The 19,669-nt window shown below is 43.2% G+C and overlaps 1 protein-coding gene across 1 annotated transcript in view; it reads left to right on the top strand.

Annotated features, from left to right (window-relative positions):
* Nucleotides 1-4,210: 4,210 nt before the first annotated feature.
* LOC133406638 (cadherin-24) overlaps nucleotides 4,211-19,669 on the top strand; it is a 29,733-nt gene continuing 14,274 nt past the window's right edge. Inside the window, exons 1-3 of the mRNA XM_061684371.1 lie at nucleotides 4,211-4,312; nucleotides 12,954-13,452; nucleotides 18,817-19,111. Of these exons, the coding sequence (XP_061540355.1) occupies nucleotides 13,123-13,452; nucleotides 18,817-19,111 (625 nt within the window). The 5' untranslated portion in view covers nucleotides 4,211-4,312; nucleotides 12,954-13,122. The remainder of the gene's footprint in view (nucleotides 4,313-12,953; nucleotides 13,453-18,816; nucleotides 19,112-19,669) is intronic.

The raw sequence follows: 19,669 nt of genomic DNA, 5'->3' as shown, positions 1-19,669 counted from the left end.
TGTCCGATGTATTGATTTGAAGAGTAGCTACGGTGCATGTCAAACCTTTAACGAGAGTCAACGGTTAAAGATTTGGGCGCCCCGAGACCGGAAACGCGTCACGAAATCAGACAACAAAGATGACAGAAACGACTGTACTCATCAAAAGCTGTGTGCTATGCATCATGCTCATCAGAATCTAAATTATAAAAACATCTTTTTGGGTCTTCAAGGAAAATAATGTTGCGCCCTCTCGTGACCAGCTGCCTTCTGATGCAAGGTCTTCCGACACTGGAAAACACCAACACAGAAAGTGGAGCGATTGTACAGAGCAAATGCAGGAAATAACGTCCAATACTGGGGGAAAAAAACAGAACACGGAATAAAGTATTCGGAATGGAGTATGCAAGGGCTTTTGACACGTAAAAAAACGAGTGAATTCTTTGCGAGAAAGAACAGCGATCATACAAAGCACACGGAATGCAGCATACAAGGTTATCTGACACTTAAAAAATTCAAAAGTTGTTGATTTACAGCAAGCAGCATACTAGTGAGACGGAAGAGGAGAGATTGTCCAGAGCAAACACAAGAATGCAGTATACGAGGTGATTTGACTGAAACACCAGCTGCCGTCACGTTTCTATTACGTTCAGAGACAAACATACAACTGTTACTGTTAAGATCCGTGACCTTCGCTCAGTCGGCATGTATCACTCCTCTTGCTGTGACTTGGGTTTCCTTTTTTTCACCTTTCAGTGACTGTCAGCATTTGATGAAATCATCTTTTTCCCATCACTTAGTTCCTTTTAAAGTTGTGTGCGTACTCCATTACACTTTGAAAGTAACTTTGCCAACACTGCAGACGACATTCCGATGGTCATTTCTATCTCTGCGGCGGTGGAGAGCCCGTTCAAGTTTGCTCCCTAACCCGGAGCGACGGATCGATCGCCTCTTGGCTTTGCGACGTGCTTGCGCGCACGCGTTGGCATCGATAACGATGCTAAAGCGTGCCCCCCCAAAAAAAAGATGTTTGTGATGTGTTTTTAATAAGGAAAGTAGCACTTTGTAACATTGTACTATGACAAAATGACATCGAATTTAAAGCCTTTTTTTGCTTCAGTTCAAAGGACATTGTGCTGCTCCTTCTGGTGAGTGAGCTTTGGCCACTTGAGGGCAGTATAGTACAGACATACAGTAGAGACTGAGAGTGTCAATGAACAGCTTGAAGTCTCTCTGAAGAATTGTTCACTATTTGCCAAACTGCTGTTGTCAAGTGAACTCATTTGAGTTTACTGCCACCCAAAAAAAATATGTATAATTCACAAATTAACTGAATCGTCAATTTAATGCAATAAAAGTGTGCTTATATTGAATGATCAAACTTTGACTAATGTAATTGTTTAATTAAAGGTTATTAACGATTAAAATGCCAACAAATGTAAAAAAAAAAAAAAATCGAATTAATTATTAAATACTGAATGAATAAAAGCTATGTAATTACAGTAATCAATTGCAACAAGCTAATTTTCCTCACAACACCTCTTGCAGCCAGACACACTAGACACACTTGCTCATACTCTAGTGCCCGACGCTAACTTTAGCGCTCGTGTCTGCGCGCTACAACATGTTTTGCATTCAGGCAAAAATGCCACATTGATGCTTTGGTTTGATTCGTTCAATCCAAAAATAATAACACCGTTGTCGCTGGCTAGCAGACGTAGCAACGTCGGTCAACTGACTGGCTCGGATTCTTTGCATTTGCATGGTCACTTGTTGCTAGGCAGAGTCTATAGCGCTCAAGCCGATTAAAAACAAACAACATGGCTACAAGGATGTTTGTAAGCTTTGCTTGGTTTTGTGACAAAAAAAAATGCTCAGTTTATTTCAGAAATCTTACATTTGGGTCACTAATAACAATAACGATAATAACATAAAAGCTTTCGTCAAATCACATGACAGGATTTGTTACTAAACCCACTGGAGAACAACGTGTCCGTGCAAAGAGCTTTGTAAGACGCTTTTGTTTCCACAAAGAAATCATATTAAATCCCCCGTATAAACAAGACGGCCACGAGATCTCCCGACCTTTCGATTGGGATTAACATCCCGTAATCCGGACGGTTTAGTTGCGAGTCAAAACTCCTCGTCTTAAAACGGCGCAGAGATAGCGTGCGTTCTCCCCCGTCTACCAGGTTAGACATTTTCCTTCCTGTGGAATTTATTATGGCGTTTTTTTACGGCGTTTCCCCCCCGAGTTTGCATCCGCCGGGATTTGCGCTTTGGGAGCAGCTAGTGGTCCTCCAGAGAGACTCCCTCTCTGAACTCCAACGCATTGAGTTGGATGCATACAAGAGCGGTTTTTCCGCACACAAGCTCCTTGATGGAGGTAATAAGCTTGGTGAGCAAGCGAAGCGCGGCGGCACATAAATTGTCTGGGAAACGTTCACTTCATTAAAACTATTCCTCCAACCGGGAAATAAAAATCCCATCAAAGAAGCGTGAAGGGGAGCAGAGGAATTACCCTCGCGTTTGGTGGGAGAGAGTAAAAAACGCTCACGGTGAAATGCCATCCTTGTTCCACGAGTCCTTGACTAACGACTCCCTCTCGGCCAGCAAACTTTGCTGGGCCCGAGCATTAGGTTCACCTGCACCAGCTAATTAAAGCTGCGAGCTGAGTCCCCTTTTTCATGGTAAATCCCCAAAATGATCTTCAAACCTTGACGTCCTGCTCCCACATGGGAAATTGTGGTCGAAAAAAAGCTTTCCAATTTTGCACCTCCCATCTGTCTTGGATACTTTCCTCCCATATTTGGCTCATTCGGAGGAATTCCCTCATCGCAGTTCGTCAAAAGTCCTGAAATGGCCGCTTCGAACCAAAATGGCCGACTTCTTCTTCAATTTCCAGCATGGCTTCTTGAGAACTTTTTGTGCATCCTGCTATTATACAGTAGATATGTCCGTGACATTTCTTGTTGATTGGTGAAACTGGTGTGGGGGCCTCTTTTGTTTTTAACTTTCAAGGGGCTGCTACTCAATCGATTTTGCCGGGTTGTGTTTGACCCATCGAACAAACGCATACTGTCCTGTTCCACCGGGCTTCATAGGCTTTTTTTCCAATGCAGCTTCATCTGCCGCGCAAAACTGTCCCTTCGTGGTGGTATGGTCAAAGAAACACAACAGAAAAACTGGAAGAAAAAGGAAAACCTGTACTTCTGTGATGACTTCATGTGGTGGCTACACAGACAGTTCTCAGGACTCCATCTTGAACACTGTTCCCGCTGTCCCATTAAAAAAAAATAGTTTCAAGATTCCCACCATTACCACAATTGTCCATGATTTAACACAAACTAAAATCCATTTTAGTAGGCACAAACTTTGTAGCACCTGTACAAATGCATTACATTTCTAAATATTTTCATTTTTTGTGTATTTTGGGTCACATTTCAGGTATTTTTTTTATTGCTGTCGAATGTCAAAACCGATCAAATTGGACCCAGACAGTATGTTGAAGTATATCAGCAGTGGGACTGATCCGTTGACCATCCGTGCAGCCGTCCATCGATTCTTCTCCGGCCCTCGATCACATGAAGCAAAGCAAAGTACATTTATTTATATTGCACATTTCAGACACAAGTAACCCAATGTGCTTCTCACGATTATAAAAGCATTTTAAAACAAAGCGAGGGGGGGGAAACAAAACAGCTTATAAACATTTAAAACAAGGAGAAAAGAAAAAGTACAACTAAAACAGCATCCAGGCATGAGTATTTTTTCCTGTTTTTTTTCTCATGTTATTTGATAAATATTCATTGCGAACTGCTCCAGAGGATTTATGGGGCACACTTGCGTGCTGTTAATTTTTCGGGGTGTAATATCGATGGCTTGTATCATTGGGACGTGATAGCGATGGTATCAAGAGGCGGATTAAGTCCCAGGTGCCACACGTCAAAAGTGAGCGGGCTCGCACTCAGCGGGTCTGAGTAGATGCATGCATGTATGTGTGTGGTGTGCGTGTGTGTGTGTGTGTGTGTGTGTGTGTGTGTGTGTGTGTGGTTTGTACATGAGCGAGAGCCCCCTAAATGCTCGGCAAAGTGTCCCTCCTCAAAAATAGCAAGCTTTTAGAGAGCCTCTTCCTCCACGCTGAAGACTAATGGAGGGAAAAGATGAGTGAGGGAGGAAGAGAGCAAGGGAGGGAGAGAGAGAGAGAGAGAGAGAGAGAGAGAGAGGGAGAGAGAGAGAGAGGCTGGGCGAAGGGGACAGACCTCACGTCAAGCTCACATGAACCTCAGCATCGTCGTCCATGCGCCGCATCGCTTTCAGCTGCACGCAGCTGGTAGGAAAATCCAAGCTTGACTTTCTTTCCTTCTTCCCCCCCCCCCCCACCCAACCCCCACCCCCCCACCCCCCACCCTCCCCCACCACCACCACCATGTTTTTATTTCTTATTTTTTGCCTTGCACGTGCATGGAAGAGGTGCTCGCCGCCATCATCATCATCATCATCATCATCATCATCATAGATGTTATCATCACAGCATCACCTGCAGCCATTGGCGCCAAATCAGCCCCAGCATCATCATCATCATCATGAGTGTCGGCTTGGATGTAACGCACGGCTCAGCACGAGTGTGTGAATCACATCAAGGGGTGGGGGCGTGTGTGTGTGTGTGTGTGTGTGTGGGAGGGGGCCACCAAGTAGGTCACTTTATTTCATGTTGTTATCATTATTATTATTATTATTATTTCTATACTGTCCGGCCTCTTAACGAGACAAGGTCACGCCGCGGGCTGTTTTAGTGCATCTCTCCGCTAACTTGGGAAGCACTAACAAGCGCAGCCAGATGGGCGTGCGTGTGTGTGTGTGTGTGTGTGTGTGATACTGATGTTTGGCTCATGTGCATTTTCCACTCACTTCTTAGTTTATGCAAGCAGGAAATTCAAAACGTCCCATTTGAAACTGGCAATGGGTAACACTCATCACTATTGCAAATCCTTGATGAACCGTCCAGGCCATGTTTAAAGGGAGCGTTCCTTCACGTTTTACTACAAACAGCGATGAATTAATATGTATACACTTGAACGACTTCAGGTTTCTAATGTCATTAGACATTATAATCATGAAATATTTCACGTTAAATCGAACCCTCGTTTATCGCGGGAGTTAGGTTCCAGGACTGGGCGCGATAAGCGAATTTCCACAAAGTGGAGACACCATATTGATTTCATTATTTATGGTGTATTTTGACCTTTTAAAACCCTATCTATCATATTATTCATAGGATAATCATATCATGGGATATCACATTAGTGCACACTACTTAGCAGTAAACTTTAAAATTCAATATAAAAATAAAGATGGGTACTATACTGTAAATAATGTCCATATATATAAATCACTTAAAAAACCCGTGAAGTCGTAAATCCGCCATAGTCGAACCGCGAAGTAGCAAGGATTCACTGTAATTGCAAAAATATTCAAGTCAAACCTTTTTGAAATAGATCAAATTTTGACGTTTTTATGCTGATGCATGCGTTATTATAGCAATAATAAATCATGATAGTTTCAGTGAACCTTAATTTCCTAACTCCGTCAAAGCCCTGACATGGCCCAAAAAATGGCCACTTCAAACCAAAATGTCTGACTTCCTGTTGAACTTTGAGCATGGGTCCTTGAGACTTTTCCGTGCGTCCAGTTATGAGAAACATGTCGCGTCGATTGGCAAAAGTGATGTCGAGGGCTCATTTTTCCCAGCATTCCAGAGTGTCAAATGCTTGCTTCAACCCAAAATGGTGGACTTTCTGTTCAATTTCAGGCATGGGTCCTTGAGACTTTTTTGCGTGTCCTGTTTTGATAGACATGCCCATCAAATTTCATGTTGATCAGTGAAATTGGTCTTGGGGGCTTGAGTTTTGGGGTGTCTAGTTTCGCACCCCTAAAATCAGGACACGAACGTCTGCTAAATTTGGTCAGTTTTCAGGCTTTTTGAGAACCCCCACAAAACTTGCCATCACATTTAATATTTTCTGATATTTTTGTACCTTTTTATTTTCTGACAATAATAAAACTATTGTTATAAAAAGAAATAATTTTAAATATAATGCTTTGCTCATGACAAATCATGATCATTTTTTCGGTCTAAAAAGTCACACAAAATTAATTGTTGTTGGTGTACAATTTTTTTGGAATTACATTTTGAAATTGTTCTTAGCTGTAAAACGTAATAAAACGTTTAGTGATTCATGTTGCACTTTCCAGCATTCTTAGTAAAAAGTTAATCACTGTAAATGCTCACACTATACTTAAGTAGAAGTACAGATACTTGTTTACAAATATACTCTGGAAAAGTTATTCAATTTGCTTTCTCACCTTCTTGTCCACACTGATTCTTTGGGGAAAAAGCCAAAGAAAAACGTTAACGACATGCAATGAATGACCAAACAGCAATATAGATCATCATCATGGCTCGTTTGTTTGCGTGGTCACTTGTTGCTAGGCAGAGTTCACAAGGGCACAATTAAAACTGCCCCATATAAAGCCAGCGTGTGCTAGCGTGTTATTTTGGCTTGTATGCTCGCTCATGTGAAGGTGGTCTGTTTGTGTGTGAATAATGTAACGACTGAAGACAGTCATTTATGTAACATGGCGACATGATTGTGTACTTGCTAGATGCGTGGTGTTGATGCTTTATGATCCTCTCGGTTATAAGTGCTTTTCCGCCATCTTGTTGAACAACTAAAAACTCCATTGAAGGGGGGCTTCAGTCACTCGCGGACTTTCACTCGCGAATAGCGGGTGTTCACTGCAGTTCTGTGTGTAAGTGTGTACTTGTCTTTCTATCTTTATGTGCCACAAATCTAGACATATCTTTTTATTGTGGGGACATTTTTTTGATGGTTACATTTTGTCTTGTCCACATAAGAAAAATGCTAGGATGAGCCCCTTTCACCCTTTTGGGCGAGCGTGCGTGCACGTGTGCGTGCCATTTGCGTGCGTGTGTGTGTGTGTGTGTGTGTGTGCGCGCGCGCGCACTGAGGATGGCTGAGAGGTTTTTAAGCGCTAAGGCGACCAGAGATGCTCAAATGGCACAGAATGTGTCTCCGCTTTGGTCATTTCAGCCCGCCAAGCTTGTACCCTCGCATGTACTTTAACCACTAACCCCGCTCCTCCCTCCCTCCCTCCATCTATATCCATCCACCCATCCATCCGTTCATCGCTTTCTCTTACTCAGTGTCTCCATCCACTACTATATGTAAAAAGCCTGGCATGCATTGCACGGCGGGTTCTATTTTTATTAACAAAAATGGAAGTTGATGCAGAGCAAAGTGCGACGGGAACAGCGATTTGCCATTTGGAGTGATGTCGCCACTCATCATCCCGACCAGCAAATCACGCTTTCAGTTTCATCCTTACACACACACACACACACACACACACACACATATACACACACTCACAACAACCCTGAAAGACAGAAAGCCGCCAAAGCTAAGCTGTGCTAAAAAAGCACAATAGCCGCCAGAGACAAAAGTGCTCCAAAAGATGCACTTTTTTATGTTTTTGGTTTTTTGAGGGATTTAAAAAGAGGCTTTTACATTGCCTAGTGTGACGCGTTACATATGGATGATGATAAATGGCGTCAGAAATGTGCTAATCCACGAGGCAAGCGTCTACTTGGGAGGGAACAACGTTGGCATTGGAAATTGTTGTTGTGGTGGTGAAAGGAAGCAGACACTATTTGGGAACTTAAGTGGGTGCTCTTGGTACCGATCCTGGATAATGATGACACAATTTAGATGAAATGTTATGCTATAGTAATAATGTGTCCTGTAAAAAAAAAAAAATATATATATATACACATATATATATATATATATATATATATATATATATATATATATATATATATATATATATATATATATATATATATATATATATATATGTATGTATATATATATTTTTTTTTTAAATGTCACATAATTTAAATTAAATTAAATTAAATGTAACTTTAAATTCTTTAATATAATAGTAATAATAACAACTAACAATAATAATAAATAACAGTAGTTACTATAATACAATGTTTGAAGTATTTTTCTTTTCAATCTAATAGTACAAAAATTAACAATGTCAAATATATGATTTAAATGATTTTTTATGATTTTATTTTCTCAAATTTATTTCTGATGACTAGACTAAACCTTTTTAAAAAAACATCAATTTTGTTTGTCTTGGGAAATGATTGAATGAAAGTATTTCAATGACTATAATCATAGTTATGCATTAAATAAACCGATATACTTGCCAAAAAATGCAACTCACAATTTTAAAAAAATGTAAACATTTATGAGTACACAGTATTGAAATGATTTTTTTTTCTTTCATGTTATTTTAATAATTGCATTTGTATGACGGGTAATTTATTACAAAAACATCTGAAGAATAATTATAATTATATTAGACTTATCCAAGACAATACCAAGGAAGCTAACAATGCTAAGCTAAGTCACGTAAAGTGGTACCTTGCCTTACGAGTGACCCAACTTACCACATTTGCAAGTTACAAGCTATTGCTTTATTGATCGATTGATTGATTTTGCTTTGCAAATTTTACATGTTCCATGTGCACTTCAGATTCTTGAATGAAGTAAAAAAAAAAACGCAATTTGCGGTAGTGGTTTAGCTAGCCTTATGACGCGAGTACTTGAGCACGGGCTCCCCTTTGGCAAATGTTTTTTGTTTTTTTTCCCGTTCCCAGCTGCAGTTCAGTGGCAGTTTGAGAAGCTTGGCAAATACTCAAACTGGCAGTGAAATGCAGTCAGGGGCAGGTGGCAATTCTTTAGCGCTGCTCTAATGTCAATTGCTGAGTTCCATGGTGATATGCTTACAAAAACGGAAAAGCATCAGCTGCGGACGGCGTCACGTTTGTCCGCACGATGCCTGAGATGAAACGGAATAACACCACCGTGCCTGCTACGTGCTGTTCGTTAGAACTCGTCCGCTTGAGAAATGCGCGTGGAAAAGTTTGCGGCGCGAAGCAGCACGCTGCTGTGCAAAGTGAGGTTAGCCGTGGCGCTAGTGCTACCGCGACAGCAGTATCATGACAAGAGGATCCCGGCCGGTGCGTCGTTATTTCAGGGTCGAGCACCGACGCCGCAACCTATGAGATGGTTCCCTTTCGCCAGCTGGCGTGTAGCATCACTTTGAAAAGCTTAATTTAAACATTACACATTATTACACAGCGCTAGCGCTGCTTTAACTGTGGTGCCAATGTTGTGTTGCTGTTTTACGGCGTCATCAAAAAAAGCGGCTTGGGGCTCATTTGCATGTAAATGGATCAAAGCGCATTTGTTTAGTCGCCGTTATTGTTCGCGCCGCGTTTTAGCCGCCGCATTGATCACGCACGTAGCGGAATTTCCGCGTTTGAATCCGACCTACACACGCAACTTCGTGGAGATCTCTTTGCACATGCGTGTGCGTGTGTGTGTGTGTGTGTGTGTGTGTGGATAATGCCTGAGCGCTTGCTTTGCGTGCGTGCAAAGAGGAGATAACAGATGTCAGCAAATTGGGTTGGGGTGCAGGGGAAGAGCGGGCGGGCGGATTCAGTTGAGCCGTCCCGACACGGAAGAGGAAGCAGTCGCAGCGCGATTTTGGGGAGAGGAGATGAGGTGGTGTCATTGATGAAGCCATCGAACGGACGCCTTAAGGGAAGGCGGAGGCGGGAGGAGGCCGTCGCTAGCGAGGTCATCCGTCACCGAAAGCCAGTGTCGGCGTCTAACCGGGGGGGCATCGGGTCAGCGAGCGAGTCGTACACTAAACGAGCGATTCCCAACCGGGGTGCCAAGGCATTGCCGCCACAAATGATCCAATTTCACTTCATTTGCCCAACAACGACTATTTACTGGCTCAGTCACTGCTGGACTTTTTCAAATAAGAGTTCCACGGAGAGCATTTTGGCTGATCTTTCAAGGTCCACAGAATATTGTGCGGTGTGAAAATAAAAGCACCGAACCGAACAAAGGAAAACCACCCAAAACAAAAACCAAAAGTTTTCTGGTCCAAAAGCAGCATAAAAGAGTCAAATGCGACACGTCGAGCAGAACGGTGACTTGGACCCTCGTATTTTTTTGCTCGTCTGACTGAAAAGGGCCTTTGATGGCAAAACGATCGCGAATATACAACTAAGAAATGCACGGTAAATGTCTGGCTTTTTTCGCGTTCGCCCTTCACTCCGTGAAGTCGTCATCTTTTTCTCACGGCGGTGACGCATACTTCCTACGTCTGCTCGACACACACACTGTTTATCGCATACATTTACAGACAATATTCGGGCGTCAGGCGCCTCAACTTGTCCGCCTTCCAAAGCATTGGCATTTTCTCCCTCATAATCGTCGTGACCGGCCGAGATTCGCCGTCTCATCTTTACCTTCAACTCAACGCCGCCATCGGGTGAAGTCTCACTCAAACGGCAGCTCGGCCGATTATTGTTCTTTTATGGAGAATCGTGCGCCAGTGGTATGGAAACACGTTTCTGAGCGGACAATGAATTGGCGCACGTCGCCGTGGAAGCGCCAAATGTCGGGCCGAGTTTGAATTGAAAGCAGTCAGCTCGCTCGGTCTTACCGGACTTTGAAATCAGCAACACGTGATTTCATGATTTTCTTTTTTTTCAACTTATTTTTGTCTTTATCTCACCGTTGGCGACTTAAATGAATAGACGTACACGCAGATTAAAATAATATTCAGCTTGGCATGAAAAGGATGCACAGCCCCCCTCCGTCCCCCTCGCATGAAATTTGTCTAAAAAAAGACTTTGGCAAAAGGAAAAGTACTGAGTCAAAGTAAAAATAAAAAAATTCTTTATCTTTAAAAGTGAAATGTCAAAATAAATGTTTACCATCAATTATTTACAATACCCGTTTTGTTAACTTGGCACAACCCCCCCCTCCTCCCCCCACCCCCTCCCCTAAAAAAATGTCTGCACACAAAATGGGTTCCCTGTGTGTGTGCGTGCGTGTGCGCGTGTGTGTTTAACTTGCATCATGCTCGTACTGAGAAGAAAAAAAGTGGACAAAACATTCCTGCACCTTTGAGGATGATATCACAAAATAAAACCGTTGTTTATCCATCAGAGATGCATCAAATGCAATTTTCATCCTAATATTGCAGTATAATAATTTGAATGTAATAATCATATCTATCTTTTGTTCGTTTTCATTTGGACTCAAAAGTTGCAAATGTTCCAGTTGTAAAAATCCCCACAGGAGTCAATCATCCTGCCGCGCTTTGGGGTCTTGCTTTTTTCAAGTCTGTTGAAATGAAATGTTTTCACAGCCAACCGGGATGAAAATATGTCCTTCTTACTCGGCAGCCAACAAAAGCGCTTTTCGCCGTGACGCCGCAAGAACTTTCCAGTGGAACAAATCGTACACACGGACTGAGAGCCACTGAGAAAACAATCTCTCCCTGAAAAATCATTCATTCATTTCATACTTAAAAACATGAAACTTGAGTTAAAAAAGTCTTAAGTGGTTTGAAGCGGCCATTTTTAAGGGCCCGTCAGAGACAATTGACTTCCCATTTAGTCCAATGGCTACTGGATAAATGTTTGTTTATTATTATTATTTATGGTTAGGAGTATGTCCTATCCCCTTCATCCCAACTAATATCTCTTGTAAAAGACAAAGACGAGAGTGGTGTTCACTTTGCCTCAGATCGCCTTCATGGTCGTTTTTGTAGACCCCCCCCCCCCCCGTGACCCTTAGCTCCCTTTTCGCTTGTACCGGGTACTGTCCTGCTTTTACCGTCTCACTGCAGAACCGATTGTCCTCCAGGGCGAAATGAAGAAATAAAGTTACAAGTAGCAAGCCCAGACACAGCACATTTTGTCACGGTTTCAGGTCAGGTCAGGTCAGCGGAGGCCGCTCGAGTCGTGACACCCGGAAGTAGCCTGGCGTCCATTGTTCACAAACATCACGAAAGGGCCTCGGGTTGGATTTTACTGCCGTTTCGGCTTGTTCGGGGACATTTTCAGCCATAGTCTGTAAATATTAACATGGTTTTAAAATGTTTTGGGCACCTTTTATTGCAGAAAGTTTGTAACTAACATCAGTTCTTCATTACAAAGATCGTCAATACCTTTTTTTCTTAGATTGCTAATAATAGTCCAGAGAAAGCTTCCACAAATAAAATGGACTTGTTCTCCATGGTCGTCTCCACCTCTTAAAATGTAAACTGCGTCATTCATTTGCTCCACTGGAGCAAGTAAGCCATGAAACAACTCTTTCGGAAACTAAGACTATTACGTGAAAACGCTCCTTTGTCCAAAAATTCATAAATGACATCATTTGGTAGAAAACATCAGCAAAAAAATGAAGTCTTGATTCGAGAATGAAACCCATTTTTACACAAATGCAGTAAATTTGAGCTTGCATGGGTTTCAATTAGCCATAAGTGGCCACGATTGAGTATGATGCACAGTAAACAGGATATTATTTTCATATTTAAGGAGCTGAAGTTGACAAAATCAGAAGAAGGTTTTCATGACATTTGCATTGGCGCAGCTAAAATGGTTGAAACGGTCATCATAGCGCCCACAAGGTTAAGGAGCTAATTATGCCTCCTCTCGGGCGATTGTAACTGCCAAATTGTTCAAGACAAGCATGTCAGGTTCTTTTTTGTTCTTTCTTTCTAGTGAATGGAAGCCTTGTCAATATTTGCCCATCGAAATGCTAAGAGTCACCTTTCCCCGTTTTTTTTTTTTGGGGGGGGGGGGGGGGGTAGACAATGAAAACTGTCTGCAAAACTTCGAGATGGCAAGGTTGCTTCGTGAATGTCTCGCTTTGCTTGTTGGGCTTCTGTGCTTTGCGCTCTTTGGAATTTCGCTCGCGGTGTAAATCATCTTTCTGCGATGATTTGAGGAGGAGGAGGAGAGGCTTTGTTGAATGCACATTCTTTTTGTTTTTCTCTCTTAGGACAAAGATCCCTTTTTGGAAAGACACGTGTATGAATCAGATACTTTTCTCCACCTGATACGGACAAACAGAAATTCCTGCAACGTGATGAAGTGCAGCATGAGGAAGATGGACTTCAACGTCGCGCCGCTGATGATCTCCTCGCCGGTCGTCCACTGAGATCTCCGCGATGAGAGGACACGTCGTCCGTCTTCTTCTCTTCTTGTGCGCCGTCCCGGTCGCCTCGCAACATCTGGCTGGACTTCCTCCATCCAAACGTAGCACCGGACTGGCCGTGACTCACCGGAAGAGCGCTCGGACCCGCGGAGAGGGCTCCGCCGCGCTCGAGTTCGGCTCCGTCTCCGAAACGGGTCAGGAGAGGCCTCGGCCGGTCGAATCGGACCACGACAATCTGCAAGAAAGCAGGAGGCCGCGTGCTCGCCGGAAGAGGAGCTGGCTGTGGAACCAGTTCTTCGTCATAGAGGAGTACCGAGGACCCGAACCTGTACTTATCGGACGGGTAAGTGGAACCAAATGAACTTTGAGTAGACCTGCAAAAAAAAAAAAAATTCCCAAGTTATGCCCGAAAAGACACAGGAAGTGAAGCGGCCATTTTAGGGTCCATTTTGGCCATTTCCAGCGGTCCTTCAAGAACAAACCCGTCCTGGAAATTTTGTCCAGTTGCTACCAAATTGGAACGTCACATACTAGACAGAAGGACGACACCAAATTACGGAGAATTCTAGTTCTTGCAATGACGTGCGGGCACAGAATGGCAACAAAGTTTGACGACTGGCTCCAAAGTATGAACCGCATAACTGCAAAATTCCGCCATTGTATCTAGTTTCACCGAGCCACATGAAATTTGGTAGGCATGTCGAGTATGCCTACAAAAACATCTCTACGAGCCATGCCCGAAAAGACACAGCAGGTTTACCATTTTGGTTTGAAGCAGCCATTTTAGGATCCTTCGAAGACTATATCGCGATTTTGTCCGATTGTTAGCAAATTCGAACCACGCGCTGTATACCCGACAGCTGTGCAACACTGAATTGTGAAAGAAGGGCTTCTTTTCGTCATTTCACGAGGGCCGCGCATGTCGGTGAAGTTTGACGGCTCTGCGCCGACGGCTCGCCAATAATTCCGCTTACTATATAACCATGCATAACCATTATTATTATTTTTTTTTAGGCAGACTTATTCTCACGCCTGACACCGGCAAAGTGCCGGAGATGCCCACCGGAAGCACGGTGCCCCCACAGCAGCAGCCCCACCTGTGGCATTTGACAGCTTTGCCGGAATGTCGCCGCGGCGAGCAGCGAGTCAAAGTGGCGAGGCGTAACGCTAACAGGCGAGCTCCGCCAACCACTTCGGAGCCGGCGCGATATACAATGACAGCCTAGATTGGTTTCTTAGCCGCGCGGCGTACTCCTCATAAATGTTTCATATCCCGCTCTGTTTGCTATTGATACAGTTGTCAAGCGGCGCTAAAGCAATCAGGCGAACGCCGCTTCCATATTTGCGCAATAAAGCCGGGGCGACGTTTTAAAATGAAGCCTCGTTTCGCCTTGCGGCTCGGGTCACTTGGCTGAAAATCAGAGGTGGCAAAAGTACTTCACGCTCAGTACTTAAGTAGGCCTACAGATACTTGTAGTGTAAAAGTATTAATTCAACTGCTATACTTACAAAAGTACGAGTGAATTTTAACTGACAATGACATGAGCCACTGAGAACAAGAGCGGGCTCACTCAATTTTTGTCATTTTGCAGCAGAGCGATTTCAAGTTTGACGGCTGCGATATAATTCGTTTACATCTCGGCGATTTATTTGTCGAGTCCTGCTTTCATGGGCGCAGCCATCTTGGAAATGAGAGTTGTGCACTGATCAAGCAGGTCCATTTTTGCATTTTAAAATGACCAACATGCAGTGAGCCCACTGTCGTTCTCCAGTTGCCCAAAAGTGTTGTCTCCACCTTTGAGGCAAAAGGTGGCGGGCGATTGTGCGGGCGTCATTCTGCTTTTTTTGGTGGGTTTTTTTTGTTTTTTTTCCTCGCTTTGTTTGCGAGGCAGAGAGGAAAAAAAAAAAAACAACAACAACAACATTCCGGCTTCCTTTTCGCACCGGCTGAAGCTCAGCAGGACTGAGACGACAATTACGCCGAGCCCCAGGAGGGGGTTGGTGTGATCTCGCGCGCGCGCGCACACGCACGAAGATGCACGGTGTCTTTGAGGAAGAAATGAAGGCAAGGGAGGGATAAATAAAAAATGAAATAAAATATCGCTTATCGAGCAAACTGTGGGTGGGGTGTTGTGTGCGCTATTAGGATTTTATTTATTTTTTTATCCTCAACGTTATCCGCCAGCACAGATGTACTTCGGGCTTATGTTGGCCCCTGCCGACTGACTGCACGCATGCGCGCTCTATATTGCACACTCGCGGGTCACTTCATTAGGGACGCCCGCACGTCGTCAGGCAGGTATTATTTGAACGTTATGATTTCAACATTACTCCTGCATATTCGCAGTTCGCCAGTCACAAATTTGCCACTGTTCGCTCAAAGTCGGCGTCAGGGAAATATGTTGGAGTGAGTCGAGGAGTTTCATCGAGACATAAGTCGTACTTTGCCGCCAAAACAAAGTCATATCGTCGTTCGGGTTCACATAAAGTCACGATGCATTGCAACGTGACGCAATTGACTATTTCCAAAACGGAGCAGGTGCGCCCGCGCGATGTGCATTTCACCCAGGACAGAGTAGTCCGTGCGGTGAGCTCAAAGAGTGTCCAGACTTTGTTTTCTGTGGCCGTGGTACGCGTGGATTTTCGCTATCTGCGTCAGGCCCACGTCCCTCGTTGTATCTGTACTTTTCTTGAGTACAGAAATTCCTTTTTCGGATGACTTGTACTCCCTGCATTACCAAACTGTATCTGTAACTATCTACTCCTTACTTTGTCAAAGTAGGACTCTTACTTTTTGCAACGTCCACGGATGACCATATGACATACAAAAAATCCAAATAAAAAAAGAAGAAGAATACATAAATAAGAGAAGTAATGTCATCTGCGATTGCGATCTTGATTGATTGAGATCTTGGGGTCACATCGAGCGGCACCTATTCATTGTTCTGTGCCACGGCCAAAGCCTTGTCTAATATATAATATTGCTGTAGTGCTAAGGAACTATAGTTTGACACATTTAAACCTACTAAAATTTGCTTAAACTTTTCAACTTGTTCTTTTTAAAGTATTCCGGATGCATATAGTAAGTTCGGCCTTGGCGGAGGTCTGCGCGCATTTCGGAATGACATCCTAATTTTAGCCACATATGATGATGATCTCATGATTTGCATGTAAATATGCGGACGCTTGCGAGTAAGACGGCTGAGATTACGAAGAGCGCACGTGGCCCGAGGCGGCCGAGGTTGCTGGTTATAAGAGCTCAGCAGCTGAATATGCGGCCGCGCCATTTCTGCACGCTCACGCGGCAACGCCTTATAAAACATTATTTCCATGGAAAATATGAAAAAAAAAAGAAAAAAAAAAATCATTGAGTCCGGAATTGAAAAAATACATTTTGTTTCCCGCCAACCGCCACATAGTCCACTGATATGGGGGGGGGTGGGGGGGGGGGGAAACACTCTTTTTGGTGAAAAATTCCTGGGATGATCATTTTTTCCCCCAACTGAAAAGTAAAAAAGTAAAAAAAAAAAAACTTTTTTTTTATTATCTTTTTTTCAATTTTACATAAAAAGCAATACATTTTATTTATTTATATGTTGGTAATATGCTTGATTTTTTGTAGATCTGCACAAATTCAGTTTCAATTAAAAAGAATATTTTCTTCCCCCAAAATTGTTTTCTTGTTTTTTTTATTATTATTATTATTTGTATCCTCCATATCAGTGAAATACAGTGGTTTCTAGGGGGGGGAATTTAAACATTTTTGTCAAATATTTTACTTATTTTAATTTTCATTGGAAAAGTAACGTATTATAATGAGTAGAAAAGTGACAGTTTTGTCAAACGATTACGATTTTTGACAAGAAATTTTTCATGAAAAGTATTGCTTTTTCGTTTGGAAGCAAGTGACATATTTGGAGAAAATGCTTGAATTTTTTCCAATGATGCCCAAATTCTCCTTTCATGAAAAATGTTCTTCACCCAAAAAACACATTTTTTTTTTCTTTTTTGGAACAATTTTCTATTAAATTCACAGCATTACTGCATTTTCTCCCGCTTTGATTCTGCTGAAAATATTTTTGCTTTCATAAAACATGATTACATTTCTGGAGAGAAACAAAAACAAAACCTTTTTTTGACCAATTACCACGATTATTTGTCAGTAGAGCCTCAGACAAGTCACTTTTCTGGATGTCCAGGCTTGTTCTATATGATGACAAAAACACACACACACTCGACAAACATCCTCACACGGTTGGCGAGAAGAGCGAGCAGATGGTTGGCGGGATTTGTTGTGGTGTGCACGTAGGACGTTACGGAGACGAGACCTCCTCTGGCTTGTGTGGTCGGGTCGAGTTAACGAGCTGCACGCATCGGTACGCTCCCATTAGCGCCGCGCGCGCACGCACACACACACACACACACGCACTTGGTACCATTGGTTTCTCATTGACTGACCGAGCACGTCACACTCTAACATGATGTGCGCTACAAGCTCCACATAACATCATATTATTGTCATATTGGTCGTGATTATATCACGAATGACGTTTGACTGCATTAACGATCAATTAAGCTTCACTCTCATGACTGTTTTTTGTTGTTTTTTTTACATTTTGGGTCCAATTGTAACCCATTTGGACATTTGATGGCAATAAAAAATACCTTACTAGCCACTTTTCAGCCTGAAATTTGATGCCAAAGTCCCGAGAACTGTTTGTGTTCCCACCACACTATTGCTGAAACGTGCACCTGTTGCTCCTTGAAGACTCATAAGAGAATCTCAAAGCAGTCAAAGAGTACAACAGCATTAGAATGATCATTCACACTAAACATGAGCTATCATCTAAATGGTTGACGCTTGTGTATTGATCGTTGAAGAAACGATGATGCGAATTATGACTGCAATTTGAACACACACAAGCAGCAACACAAAAACTGAGCGCACAACGAAGGAGGATTAAACATTGGATATTTAAACGCCGAACCATCTCATTTCGTCGAATGAGAGTTCGCAAGCTTAATGCTAACATATAATGTGAAACGCCATACACAGGCTAACGGAAAATCGCATTTTTATTCCGGCAATTCTACACCTTCAAACAACTTCTACTTGACACGCATGAGCAGCAACACAAACAAACAGGCATAGACTTGTCGTCTCTCTCCTCTGCGGGAACAACTATGACTGGAGTTTAGTAGGGGACCTTCTCCGGCTCCTCTTCTTCTTTTTGCGTTACGCTTCAAGTCTTCCAGTTCACCACAGCGCCGCCTGGCAGATTGCGGCGCAACGTGGTACTAGACTGAAGTCGTGCAGCTCGAAAGTCGGACATCATCTTTCCCCGGCAAAATGAATGGAATTGCCGTTCAATTGTTTCTCGTGACCGTGGATGCTCATTTTTAGACCCTCTTAGGTATTTTGTATTGTTTGTTAGCATTAAGCTAAGCGGACATTTTCGAAGGCAATGGTATGTGGTCGTTTTTAAAAAACCAAAAGTTGTAATTGTCTTTGCTTCATGTCGGGTTTGATAGTAAACGTCAACGGGGAGGAAGAAGCTGGAAGCCTCTTTTGTGAACAGTTGCTCAATACCATATGTGACATTCCTATGACAATATGAATCTTCTCATCCCAGAACCCGCTGGTCAAATGAACGCGAGTCAATTAGCTCCCGACGCTCAAGCCGTTCGCTTGTGTTCGCTCCTCCAGCTCCACACGGACACGGACCGAGGGGACGGACACACCGAGTACACGCTGGAGGGCGAAGGAGCGGGCTCGGTGTTCGTCATCGACGGCAACACGGGCAACATCCACGTCACCAAGTCTCTGGACCGCGAGGAGAAGGACCAGTACCGCCTGACCGCCGCCGCCACCGACCGCCTGACGGGCCGCGCCCTGGAGCCGTCCTCGCAGTTCATCATCCGCGTGCAAGACATCAACGACAACCCGCCCGTCTTCCCCGGCGAGCCCTACGTCGCCACCGTGCCCGAGATGGCCAACATAGGTACAGTACGTTAGCAAAAAGTCGGATTCGTTAGGCCTCAGTTGTCTGCGGTCATACTCGAATTTGAATTCAGTGAGCAGATGACCTCTTTTTCCAGAACGTTTCCTCTTGTTGAGACCAAAAAAATGTCCAGCCTTTGAAACAGAAATGTTTGTTCTCATGAGTGGTGGCTAGTAGCTAAGTACAAAAACTTTATGACTGCACTTTTTCCAGGTAGAGTGACCCCCACTTATTTGCGATTCAGTATTAACGAATTTGCCTATTTGCTGATTGTGGGGGGGGGGGGGGGACTTCTATTCCGTTATTCACTGGAAAATCCTATTTATTTTTTTATTTTTTTGTTAAAGTGAGTTGAGGACTTTCCCTCAGACATAAGTAATGATTTGCTGCCATCCTGTGGCAACTCCAGGCAATTACAAACCTTTTTGTGTTGGCGCCAATGACAAATTTCCGCTCTTCGTGGCAAGGCTCTGTACTTTTCGGTTCACTGTATCTGTACTTGAGTCTTTATTTTTCTGACGGCTTTTTAATTGTACAGTGCTCTTTTTACATAAGTAG

Source organism: Phycodurus eques, chromosome 8, assembly GCF_024500275.1.
Source record: "Phycodurus eques isolate BA_2022a chromosome 8, UOR_Pequ_1.1, whole genome shotgun sequence".
Classification (NCBI taxonomy): domain Eukaryota; kingdom Metazoa; phylum Chordata; class Actinopteri; order Syngnathiformes; family Syngnathidae; genus Phycodurus; species Phycodurus eques.
The sequence above is the reverse complement of the archived record's forward strand: the minus strand, read 5'-3'. Positions and strand labels throughout refer to the sequence as shown.